The sequence below is a fragment of the Sparus aurata genome, chromosome 1, assembly GCF_900880675.1.
Source record: "Sparus aurata chromosome 1, fSpaAur1.1, whole genome shotgun sequence".
Classification (NCBI taxonomy): Eukaryota; Metazoa; Chordata; class Actinopteri; order Spariformes; family Sparidae; genus Sparus; species Sparus aurata.
The window spans coordinates 30431178-30443197 of record NC_044187.1 but is presented as its reverse complement, the minus strand read 5'-3'; the positions used below and the strand labels follow the sequence as shown (position 1 = coordinate 30443197).

At 42.0% G+C, this 12020-nt stretch overlaps 1 protein-coding gene across 3 annotated transcripts; it reads left to right on the top strand.

The window, feature by feature from the left end:
• Positions 1-1074: 1074 nt before the first annotated feature.
• acp5a (acid phosphatase 5a, tartrate resistant) lies at positions 1075-3297 on the top strand. 3 transcript variants are annotated; one of them, XM_030423913.1, is made up of 6 exons: positions 1075-1170; positions 1338-1428; positions 1525-1724; positions 2165-2289; positions 2391-2736; positions 2843-3297. In XM_030423913.1, the coding sequence occupies exons 1-6, from the start codon at positions 1123-1125 to the stop codon at positions 3080-3082; spliced, it is 1050 nt and encodes a 349-aa protein (XP_030279773.1). In that variant the 5' UTR covers positions 1075-1122; the 3' UTR covers positions 3083-3297. The 3 variants fall into 3 exon arrangements, with proteins under 3 accessions (XP_030279773.1, XP_030279783.1, XP_030279791.1); XM_030423923.1 differs by having other exon boundaries at positions 1124-1186; XM_030423931.1 differs by lacking the exon at positions 1075-1170 and adding an exon at positions 1211-1229.
• Positions 3298-12020: the final 8723 nt, after the last annotated feature.

Sequence of the window (12020 nt, the reverse complement as noted above, 5' to 3'; positions counted from 1 at the left end):
AGGTGTTTTTATTGCAGCTTTACTTCAGAAAGGTTAACTGAGCTATATGTTCACAACAGGTGGCGTGCCCCTTTAATCAGGCCTGCTTGTTTGTAAGAGCGGGAGAAATAATGTGTGAACTTTGAACTTTGCACTGAACACTGCCGTCACTAGTGCTAGTTGCTCTTCATCCAGCCATGTCAGCGTTTTTGTCTTTTGTTCATAGCCACAAAGAGTAAATTCACAGTTTATGGTGCACTGACTACGACAGCTCTAACTGCTCAACTGCGTCAAAGTGAGAACAGGATGGTGAGTCCTATCTTAAGTTAAAATTACAGAAGAGAGGTGAAAATAGAGGATGAGGATTGAAACACTTTAGTTTAATGAGACAGTAAACACAAGACAATCTACCAGGCTGACTCCTGTGAGACTAAACAAGTTGGCTACGCCTTCAGCAGTCAGTACTCCCAAAGCATCCAAAAAAGATGGAAGCACGGAGTTGCGAAAATGAAGAAGGGAAACAGTGATTAACACGGAAGTGGAAAAAATGGACACCAGCTATAATAACCATCGTGGATCACATGTGTCCCCAGTCCCAAGACTGAGTCAGGGTGTGAGCAATGATCATGCCCCTGCGCCGTGCCCTGGGGCTGGTCCTCCTGATGCCTCTGCTCTGGGAATGTTGATAAAAGGCGAGCAGGAGGAGCGCTGCGAGGACGGAGAGTGTCCCATCAGGTCATCCTGAGTACACCTCACCAGTTATCAGCTGTGAGTGTTTTTCTTTTCCTTTTTATCTTTGAGCTCTGGCATTATTATCTCTGCGCTCCTGACAAGTTGTTTTTCCTGTTGGTTGTCTTTTGATAGGTGAGGACTAAGTCATTAGATCCAGGTTTACACTAAGGTGTGTTTGTGCTGAGGCTGAAAGAGGTTGTTTGCTCTGTGTTTCATACAAAGCAGAGTCTCTTTAGTAAAAGAAAGCAGAGATGCATTGTTATGCTTTGACAGGCATGAAATTGTGACCTCTGACCCTCTCAGCCTCATGGACATGGCTACTATGATTAGCTTCTATCAGCTCCAGCTGGGGCATGTCAGAGTCAGGCTTCAGCCAATCACAAGTCACCTTTAGGCATAAAGCAAAAGATCATGTTGTTATTGGGTGATGTTGGTGGAGAGGAAGCGCAGGGCTGCACGGTACGTTGCAGCTGTGGTTTGTGACGCTTGTTTGTTCCTTGTCTGGTTTCTTTGCTGAGGCGTGTGTACTTTCATTTTCCGTTCTAATGAGGTGTCTTGTTCTCCATTTGCACTGTTTAGTTCTGCTGGAAGCTAAATGTCTGACTGTTGTTTTCTCTCCTTTAAAGATGGCACTTACACTGGTTTCCATTTTAATCGTTGCCATCCCTGTGGCCTACTGCTATCCTACTGCCTTCCAGGACCTGGAGGAACTTGGCAGTAAGTACCACCTCAACAAGGGCTTTCATGATCCCTCGTGGATAACTTAAAGTGTGAACTCGCTAAAGATTTCGTTTATGTTCCCTTCCCTCACAGAAAACAGAACCTCCATTAAGTTCCTGGCTGTAGGAGACTGGGGTGGAATGCCTTACCCCCCCTATGTCACCGCTGTGCAGAAGGCTACAGCTCGAGAAATGAGCAAAGTAGCAGAGCAGATGGGAGCTGACTTCGTTCTGGCCCTTGGCGATAACTTCTACTACAGAGGTGTGGACAGTGTGGATTCTCCTCGCTTTAAGGTCAGTCGAGTGATGGTTGATTAGAAAAGAAGAAAAACCTCGATGTTGATGGGGAAAGTTGACCCCACAAATGAATGTGTAGTCATTCACCCCTCTACTCAATATTTCTGGAGCTTTGCAGCATTCTGATAAACAACAAATTGTTTTTAATTGTAAAACCACAAAATGGCTCCATACAGCTCCATCTCAATCTTTACACCCTGGACGCACAGTTGGGCTTGTGGACCCACTTCAGGTGGGGAGGTGCGATTTAGGTTAACAGCTACAGTTGAGCTTTTGGCTTAAAAGGGAGTGCTTAACATTGTTTTAAATCAGTTTGAGGGTCACTCTACTGTAGTTAGTACTTAAGAGCACATGCTGACAGATTCTCTTATTTTTGGGTGCCCTTGTCCTTTTTTTTTTTTTTTTTTAAAAAAAGCAAAATCTTTCTCTTCCATCAGAACACTTTTGAGTCGGTGTACACCGCCAAGTCACTCAAAGTCCCCTGGTATGTGCTTGCCGGCAATCATGACCACGCAGGGAACGTCAAAGCCCAGATCGAGTACAGCAAAAAATCCGACAGATGGTGGGGAAGACGCTCAAAGCTCTTTTTCAAAAATTATTTATTTGTTTATTATAACCGATGACAAACCTTGTGTCCCAACATGGCTTTCACTTCACTCTCAGGAAATTCCCCGCTTACTATTACGAGCTGAACTTCCACATCCCCAACACCGGGAAGACGCTGACCATCATCATGCTGGACACCATCATGCTGTGTGGCAACTCTGACGACTACGTGGACGAGAAGCCCAGAGGCCCCCTGAGTGCTGTGGATGCCAACCGTCAGCTGACCTGGCTACAAGAGAGACTGGCTCGGTCCACAGCAGACTTCCTGTTGGTGGCCGGACACTACCCCGTGTGGTCTGTGTCTGAACATGGCCCTACAGAGTGCCTTCTGCAGAGACTTCATCCTCTGCTCAACAAATACAAAGCCACTGCGTACCTCTGCGGTCATGACCACAATCTGCAGGTTGGTTCATGCAGACATTATTGATGCAAAGGCACTATAAAAGGCATAAGGATTGTAAGAATCTGTAGAACCGCTTCAATCACATCTTTTTGTCCCTTTTTTGTAGTACATTGAAGAGACTGGTGTGGGCTACGTGGTGAGTGGTGCTGGAAACTTCCTGGATCCAGATGTCCGTCACTGGAACCATGTTCCCAAAGGTTCTGTGAAGTTCTTCACCGGCCAAGCTTCAACACTGGGAGGCTTTGTCCATGCAGAGGTCACAGAGAACAAGATGATTTTGACGTACTTCCAGGCTAAAGGCACGTCTCTCTACCGCACTGTCCTCTCCCAAAGGAGCTTTGAGTAGACCAGCTCACAACGCAAGTGGTCAAGTTATTAATTAAACGGTGTTGGTCTGCAGTGTAGTCTAAGATCAAAGTAATGGCTGTTAATCTTGTGTTTTTAAACTTTGCCCTTAATATTCTGAAGAAATTGTTGTTTTTTAAAAAAAAAAAAGAGAATCAACTAGTTTTACATGTAAATGTATTGTATGATAAAAGAATAAATGTGGTTTGTAAAGAATGTGTCTTGTCAGCTTGGGAAGTCTTGTGACTTGTACAGTACCACAAGTGTCTTTTATTTTATTTATTTATTTATTTTTTGCACTCGCGGCTGAAAATGGCGCTGAAGAAGCTGTTTCTGTACAGACTTGGAGCTGCGGCTTTAATTCTGAGCCTGTAGTTTCATCAGCACACAAACTCCATTTGCCAAATGTGGTTTCACAAGATGTTGTCGTACTTTAAACTGTCATGAACATGTGACAGCTGCTCTTCCTGTCAACACTTCAATGTGTAAAATTGGTGTTGCCCTAAAGTGTGTAAAGCCTTTGACTGCAGAGGAGGCTACACGTTATCTGATTGCTTCAGTGGAAGAACTTCATCGTGGGTAATGTAGGCATCAGGTTTTGAGGAGAAGTCCATTGACCGCTTTTAAAGAAATGATCAAAAATCAATACAGCAGAACCAAATGGATCATTGCTCTTGTGCCTCAGATTTCTTACTTCTCAAAACCTGGCACCTACATTGCCCACAATGCAACTCAGCCACTGTATGATATCAGTGGAGGCAGCTTTATCAGATTACATGCAGCTTCCTCTGGAGCCTCACAAGGCTTTATACTGAATGTTTTATTTTTCAAAGCACATTGGTGGTGTTATATGCTGCCTTATATTAAAGAATGTGGACTAGTCTGACTTTACACTTTCTGAACTTAATGCTTTGATCTGAACACTTAAAATGCTGCACAAAAAAAAAAAATCTCGGAAACCAAACCCTTCAGCAGTCCCTGTACTTATGGGAAAGGATGTATTTTTGTTTGGGCCTAGTTTCTAACACAAGTCATGGTAGGAATATACTGTGTTTATATCCTTTTTTTTAATTTAAGAATATATAATTTTTGACTGGATGAGCACAGTGGCTCAGTAGTTTTGTGCATGGTTGGTCCATGGTCAGCTGCCATGACCTTGCAGTTACGCACATCCAAACGATTAAAATTCTTAAGGCCAGTATATCCCTCTCCCCTTAGCTTGCCTGCTGATTGCTTATACAGCGAGATCTGACAGGAGCAAAACACTTGTTGGTTGAGAGTAGACAGAGCTGCTCGACTTAAACATTTCCAAATGAGGACTATAGTGCAAACCTATGGCTTCTGTTTTGCCTTCTGCATTAGTTAAATGGATACCAAGATCAGCCCATGTGTAAAATCACAGCTGTTCTTGCGTGACTTCTACCCTTTCACTGATTTTGCTGCTTTGCTTGATTTTCGTGACCATGATGCAGGGGTGAGAATGGGAAAACGGTATTTAAAGCGATCAAGCTGGTACTTTTAAGTATATGTGTTTTTACTGCTACGATTTGCAATCTAAAAAAATTGCAAATGTCTACATTTCAAGAGGCCTAAAAGAACTGATCACCTAGCCCTTAAATGTCAGGGAGTCGTTGAATGTGTCATATCAGAGACCCATGTGCAGAAATCAGGTGTGCACATTGATGGCTGCTGCGAAAGGACAGGAGGCGAGAGGTCAAGACTGTCACAGAGAACCACCTGGCCTTCCAGCAGAGGATTAGGCTGAATTGGCAGTGGCTGCAACCAGGATAAACCCAGCCAACCAATGACAATTAACCTGGGGGTGAAGCCGAGACCCAGAACAGACTGGTCTCTATTTTATCCCCTTCCTCCTGCTGACATGCTGAATTGTTTAGCTTTGCTAATGTCTGTATGGTGTAAGGATTACCTCTTTACTCTGCATCAGGAAAATAAATCTATGCACAATTTATGCAAATAACCCCTCCATGTTGGTCCATAGATTCGCAAAGCACCAAATAAGCCATGGCATGGCATCTTATTTTAACATGTCATGAAATGCCATAGACATTCTTCTCTTGTCTTTTTCTTGTCTAAGTGTGTTAATTATTAATTAGGATAAGTTACAGTCTGCTGTGTCATGCATCGTCAGACGGAGCTGGGCTGAGAGTCAGTGGCATTAGGAAATTGGCCGAGGATAAGCTGCGACAAGAGGATAAAGGACAGGTAAGGATCACTTAACCCTGACTGACGTAATCTCACTGCAGACCAAGAGAAATCCTCAGAGAGCTACACCTCAGGTCAGACCGACTGGTTATTGGACCCTTTTGTATTTATATGCAGGAGCTGTATGTGCTGCAGGGTTCTCAGTGGGTGCAATAACTGCAATAACTTCATTAAATTCAGGATTAAAGCGGCTAACATGGGGGGTTTTTATTCTTATTTTTACAACAACCAAGTTTCAAATGACAATGTGAAAGGGCCTCGAGCAGTGAATCTAATGATCCTGTAGAGAATCACCACCTGAATCTGCACTTTTTGAGCAGTGCCAAACCCCCAGTCAAAATGTGCACAACTGCAGCGTCATAATCCTGTGCTCACATGTTCCACCTCAAAATCCAAACAACAGCTAATCCTAAAATGTCTCTTGACACCGGTGAGCACAAATGAAGGGATGATTTAACAAGCAGTTACAGTTGGGGAGTTGTTGTTATTATTATGTCAATAATGCAGTGTAGGATGTGCACACAGGTACATCCTGTGTCCTCATTTCGTTTAACCTCATTCACAGTGAAACTGTGCATCATTTACCAACAGAGACACAAAACAGGATCTTTCACACTACACTTCTCAAAATGACTTCCTTTTAATATCAGCACTTAAACAATGGCAAGGATCTTTTTTGGAAGGTTTAACAACCTGCGAGATTACTTTTGAAAACCTTTGCAAAGTCCTGACATTGAATAAAAGCTGCGTGAAATGTGATGTGTCGGATGAAGAGATACACCAGAGGGTGTGGAACTCTCTACCAGTTTGACCTTCTTTCAGTCTTAATTTGCTCCACCTTAAGTCCTTACCCATCTACGCCGAGTAAAGAGCTTCTGTGCACCTCTCATAGTGCCAGTGCGGAGTTAAAGAGCAATAAGATCTCTTCTGGCAGGAGGCCTGAGGAAATAGGATTAAAAGGGCTTCTATCTTTCCTCAAATCAGACCTGAAAAAGTCGTTTTCAAAAAGTAACTGGCTGATTCCTACATGAAAATAAATAAAGGAACTTGTTTCTGCTCGTGATGCAGGAACTGTTGGTGTCTGTTACATGTTGGAGAGAAAATGAAAAGACGTTTGTTGCTGCTCAGTGCTCTAAAGTTACATCGTCTTGTTCCATTTATTATTATTACTATCATAATCTATTATTTCTTATTGATATTTTCTTATTAAACCTGCCCAGTTCGGCAAGCCCACGACTCTTGGTTACTTCCTGCTCACCCATGTTCCCTGCGTTCTGTACTGATGTATCAAAATACAATTGCATAAAAATGTAAATACTTTTTGGTATTCATTGTGAAATATGTGTATTTCGTGGAGTAAGAAGCTGGCTAATAAAACAGCCAGATCTCCATCTGCATATACAGCTGTTACTGTCACTACTCTCCTCCATCATGTGGCTACATCCCAGCACTCCACAACTTATAGCTCTTACGCAAGCCAGCAACATCTCCCACTGAAGTCAGTCATGCTGCTTTGGATTTATATCAGACCCACCCTGCTGACGTGAGTATCGTCACTGACTCCACACTTCATTCACACTGTTGGCTGTCTTTAAACGCCACAGCCTGGATGCAGTGAATCCTGTCATACAACCAGAATATCAATGTTCTGACGTGCGTCCACTCAGACTGCACTGCTGCCGCTGTCCGATTATCTAATTCCACAGCTCAAAAGTAATAAAAGGACGCTGTATTAAAGGCTAAGCTGCTCATCAAATCTTCTCTCCTTAATCTCCATCCCTCACTGAACACACTGGGTTCAACAGATGGAAAGAGCAATGTTAACCAAAAATTACCTAATATTTAAAAAACAAAAAAAACAAAGTTACTACTTTGATATTTACCCAGCGAATGACAGTAGAAGTGAAATAATTCGAGAGCAAACGAGAAATGACTGAAAGTGCTGAGGCTGTGCAAATGTGTGTGTGTGTTTGTGACGTCACAGCCTTCGTGTGCTTTTAATATCCCAGGATTTCTGCATCTCAGCCGATATCCTGCTTAAAAAGGACCCTGAAATCTTTCATTTTGAGTTTTGCAACAGCGCGTGTGTTTTTGCAAACAAAAATAGATCTGGGTGCATCCTGCAGTGACATCTTAAACACATATCAGATCGCAGTTTAACAGATACGACTCCAGTGAATCATATTATACCATACACATATAAGACCATAATGTCTCATTTTTTTCCCAGTGGTGCAGTGTAGTGTTGCATTTTTAGAAATGAAACATTTAAAGGAGACTTGTGAAGTTTTCTTATAGACAAACAAAACTATAATTTACATTTAGTGTTTCTTAACAAAACACACTGCGTGCATTTCATCTTGTAAAACATTTGCAAACCTATTTTTTAAATATTTTCAAGCACCGTTTCGCTTCTTTGCCTTTGCTGGTGCTAGGTTTCATTGAATTATATTTCCACTAGATTCTGATAAGACAAAAAGAGTGTTAAATCTGTAAACTGGCAGCCTTAACTGAACCCTGTGAATTTTGTCTTGTGCACAATGGAAACAGCTAGTAAAGCACGGCCCCACTGCTACTTATCAGAAAAAACCCTCAGGGAACCTTTAAAGACTCTTTAAAAGTAGGATTTGGTGTCATTTACCATTGTTACTTGACCCGAAATTTTATTTTGTATTGTATTTATCGCGTGCATTCCGGGCCTGTCCTTAAAAAACATCACATGGTCACCTGAAAGCGGTCACCTCCACTAACTGAATTAACTCCACCCTATTGCTAAGTAAGTTAGGCCGATCCTCCTAAGGAGCACAAATATATTTAGCATCAGAATAAGATTGAGACACAAGTGTTAGCGCACATTGTCTTTGTATAGTATTCACCTTTATTTGACACAAGAGCTCAACGCAGACACTCGTCTCCCCTGTAACGTGCTCACTGCTCTCTTCATCATTTATACGGTATTGTATACTGTACGATACATCTGAGAATCACTTAGTGTAACTGTGAAATTTTGATGGGGGTCTGTCTTTACTGAGGTGCACCCCTGTCCATGTCCAAACATGAACTCATTATAAATCTGGATTATGGTGAATGACTCCTCATAACTCCATATGGAATTTGCCAAAACAGGTTAAGTTCCAACATAAAAACTAATATAACAGTGTGGACTGATAACTGAGTCTAGAAGGAGAGGGTAAATAATAATGATGCTAACTTGGCACAAGTCCGGAGGGAATATTAACAAGTGAAGGCTGTCCCACTCAGAGTCCCAGGCTCGGATCCTGAGAAAAGGTCAATGACAGAGATCAGTCACTCCGACAGCGGTAAATCCACACGTCCTGATTGGCCTCAATCACTGCTTAAGTATGATCCGAGTCAGAAAATGTCAAAAGTCTTGCATGCATAGTCGCCAGGTCTCTGCAAGTCACAAGATGATGCTGGCTTTGTGTCACAGATTGATTTTCACGCGATGTTCCCATAAATGATTCAACTTTATCCAACAAGGGGTTTGAAATGTGTTTCAGGGGTGAAAACAAGGAGCTAAAGGAGCTCAACTAAAGAAGGGAATCAAAGCAAGAGGGGGATAAGAGGAAACAGTGTTAAAAACAGATGCACCACATGAAAACTGTCTTGGATCCCTCACGCTGTCTCATGCATCACTCTCCCTCGGGAGCGGGTAATTGTAGGACGGGCTGTTCACATTCAGGGAGGCGGGAAAGAATGAAGGTATGTATGGCATGACGGACATCAGAGGGCTGGCCAGCGGGCTCTCGTGCAGGTGAGCCATGGGGATGATCACGTCGTCCTGGTCCCACACGTGGAAGGCATTTGGGTGCGAGTGGGCGAGGACAGGGGGTATGTGCATTGGGCTGACTCCCTCCATCCCGCCGTCTTTCGCCATGTCGTCATCAAGCGGGCCAAGCAAACAGTCTGTGGATGGGTAAAAAGAGAGGGGATTAGTACCAAACAATTGAGCTCCGAAATCTTCATCTCAATCCCAACTATGTTTTTAAAAAAAAGTCCCTAAGTGTTTTGTTTAATTTAAGACTGGTCGCTGACGAGAAACCCATTTCCATCAAGTTCGCTTCATAACTGGTGCATTTTTGCTTCATCTCCAAGAGAATTTACTTCAAAAATATATTCTATGTTTTCAGCGTTTTACTTGGTATGGAGACATAATAGTGTATATTACGCTTTTCTCATTGAGGGTAGGATAATCACATGCAAATCTGACACAATTCAGTGCATATTCTCTAGAGCATGATCTAAATTATAACATTAAAGACTTCACAATGAAACCACAGACTTTTGCAGGACTAAGGTACAGAATGTGGGTAGCGTTATGACACAAAACAACCAGACGTGGTGATCAAATACTGTGCATTCCCCCTTTATTACGGATGCACCTATAGTTTATTTTACTGTCGATAAATCTATGAGTTTATTTCTTGATTTATCGATTGGTTGTTTGGTCTATAAAATATCGACCACAACCCAAATATAATACATGTTGTGCTATAGAAGGGTAAACAAACCAGGAAACATTCGCATCAAAGAAGCTGATATCTGAGAATGGATCCAATGGATTTGAGTACCTGTTATATCCAGCATGAGGTCTTTGATGAGGTGACCCACGATAGCGTAAGCCACAGCAACAACGATCAGAGCGGCCATCAGGAGGTAGAGGACGGATTTAGGGAGCTGGATGAGGTCCCTGGGAGGAGGCTTGTACTCCTTGTAAAGTGGCTCCACATCTTGGACCAAGTGCTGGAATGGAAGTCCGCCTTCGCCTGTGTAGTTAAAGCTGTCCATATTCCCGGAGCCTCCACCTTCTCCAGTGATGAGAAGCTATTCCATTATATTCAAAGTGAAAATGTTCCCAGTTTGATTGATTCACTTGCTGAGATGTCACTCCCTAAAATGCAGACAGGCAGACACAGCGAAACTGTTAATTAACTTTGATATAAGGCAAATGGAAGAATGTAATGCGAATAATATTCCAATAGCCATTTGAATTTACCCTTTATTTATCTTTTAACATACAATGATCTACTTTTCTGATACTTTACAGAAAATAGGCCAGTGAACAAATTCTCCCACCTGTCAAAGCCACGTTTTGGCAGCTTCCAGATTAAACACATTTGGATCTTTTCAGTGTTGGTTCACCAACATCTCCCCGTCTACTTTCTTTAGCATCATGCTGTTGTATCATCAGTCCATCCCACAACCAGATATCAGGACATGCCAGACAGCCTCTGTGCCTCTCTGCTGTGTGCTGTGTCCTCTGTGCTGGAATACTTCAGACTGTGGGCGTGACAGAGAGACGCCGAGAGAGAGAGAGAGAGAGAGAGAGAGAGAGAGGGAGGGAGAGAGAGAGGGAGAGAGAGAGAGAGGGAGAGAGAGAGAGAGGAAGAGAGGGGGGGGCAGGGATTAGATTTCCAATCACAGCAACGATCAATCAACCCCTCATCCCACTTAATCCAGGAGAAACAATCTGAGTGAGTGCTTTCTGCCCTGTACACGCACACACATACACACACACACACACACGCACACACACACACACATTAGATACACAGCAAGGTCTTTGCGAGGAAGTTCTTAGTTGTTTTAATGCATCCCAAAGAAAGGCTGAATTTAAATCTTGCGCGTCTTCCAGTTATGCTTCTGTGTCATTCACTAATGAAAAAGACTGCGGTAAAGTGAGTGGCTGTCTGATTTTCGTTGCGCCTGAACTACAGTAAATAGGGTAATTATGGTGCGAGAGCAAAGTGAAGGTCCTAAGAGATACATGTAGCCGATATGTGTTCTTTATGAAGATTGAAAATTTTCCTCATGTTTAATCAGGTCTAAGTTTTATTTGACTGATCGTTTATCAGACAAATGCAAGTGATTGTTTACTCTGTTGTTCTCCTTGATGGTATTAAACCCAATTATTCCCACTGTACCAGTTTGTTGAAATTTCACAAGAAAACACTCTCTTCGCTCTGTAGGGAGTCTGCTGTGTTTGTTTCTCATATTTTTTTAGGGGGCTTTAAAGAGGTGGGCTTTGTTAAATTTTTTTTTTTTTTGGTCGTTAGTAGTTGTTGTGGTCGGTAACTCCAAATATCATCTCTTATCATGCATGAAAACCTGAAATATTGTAGTTGAATTTCCTTGAATTTTGACGTCAAAACCAACTCGAAATGTCTGTATGTTATTCTGACTTTGACCTTTCACCAAACTAATTCCTTCATAGGTTAGTTCTTCATTATCATTCCATCTTCTTCCTGATGATGCCTTACCCTATCACAGGTTCACATTTGGTTACATTTCATTATGTTGAGAAGATCCTTGCCACTACACAGAAAAATAAGCACAGTAAAACAAAATGATTGCAGCAGATCAGTAAATTGTCAGTTTAACACATTAGTTTAACTATTTCAGTTATATAGGGTATTGTTAATTTCCATTATACAGCTCTTAATGCTTTTACCTTTACAGTAACCCTGGATTTCCAGGTTGTTTACCACCATTTATTCTGAACAGCCATTTTGGAATTGATTATCACTGTTATCACTAAGATACCTGCATACGTGTTATTAAATACAAGTATGATGGTATGGAAATCGGCTCACTTTACCACAGTTGAAAAAGCTGATAAATTACAATATGTCTTTATTCTTAATTGTGCGACACTGGTTAAATTGATGAAAGCAATTAACTGTATTTATTTATTT

Bases quoted from the DNA above. Each gene is read 5' to 3' on its own strand.
- acp5a (XM_030423913.1), top strand. From the start codon at position 1,123: ATGTTGTTATTGGGTGATGTTGGTGGAGAGGAAGCGCAGGGCTGCACG. The intron at 1,171-1,337 runs GTACGTTGCAGC...TCTCCTTTAAAG, and splicing joins AGGAAGCGCAGGGCTGCACG to ATGGCACTTACACTGGTTTC. The intron at 2,290-2,390 runs GTGGGGAAGACG...CTTCACTCTCAG, and splicing joins AGCAAAAAATCCGACAGATG to GAAATTCCCCGCTTACTATT.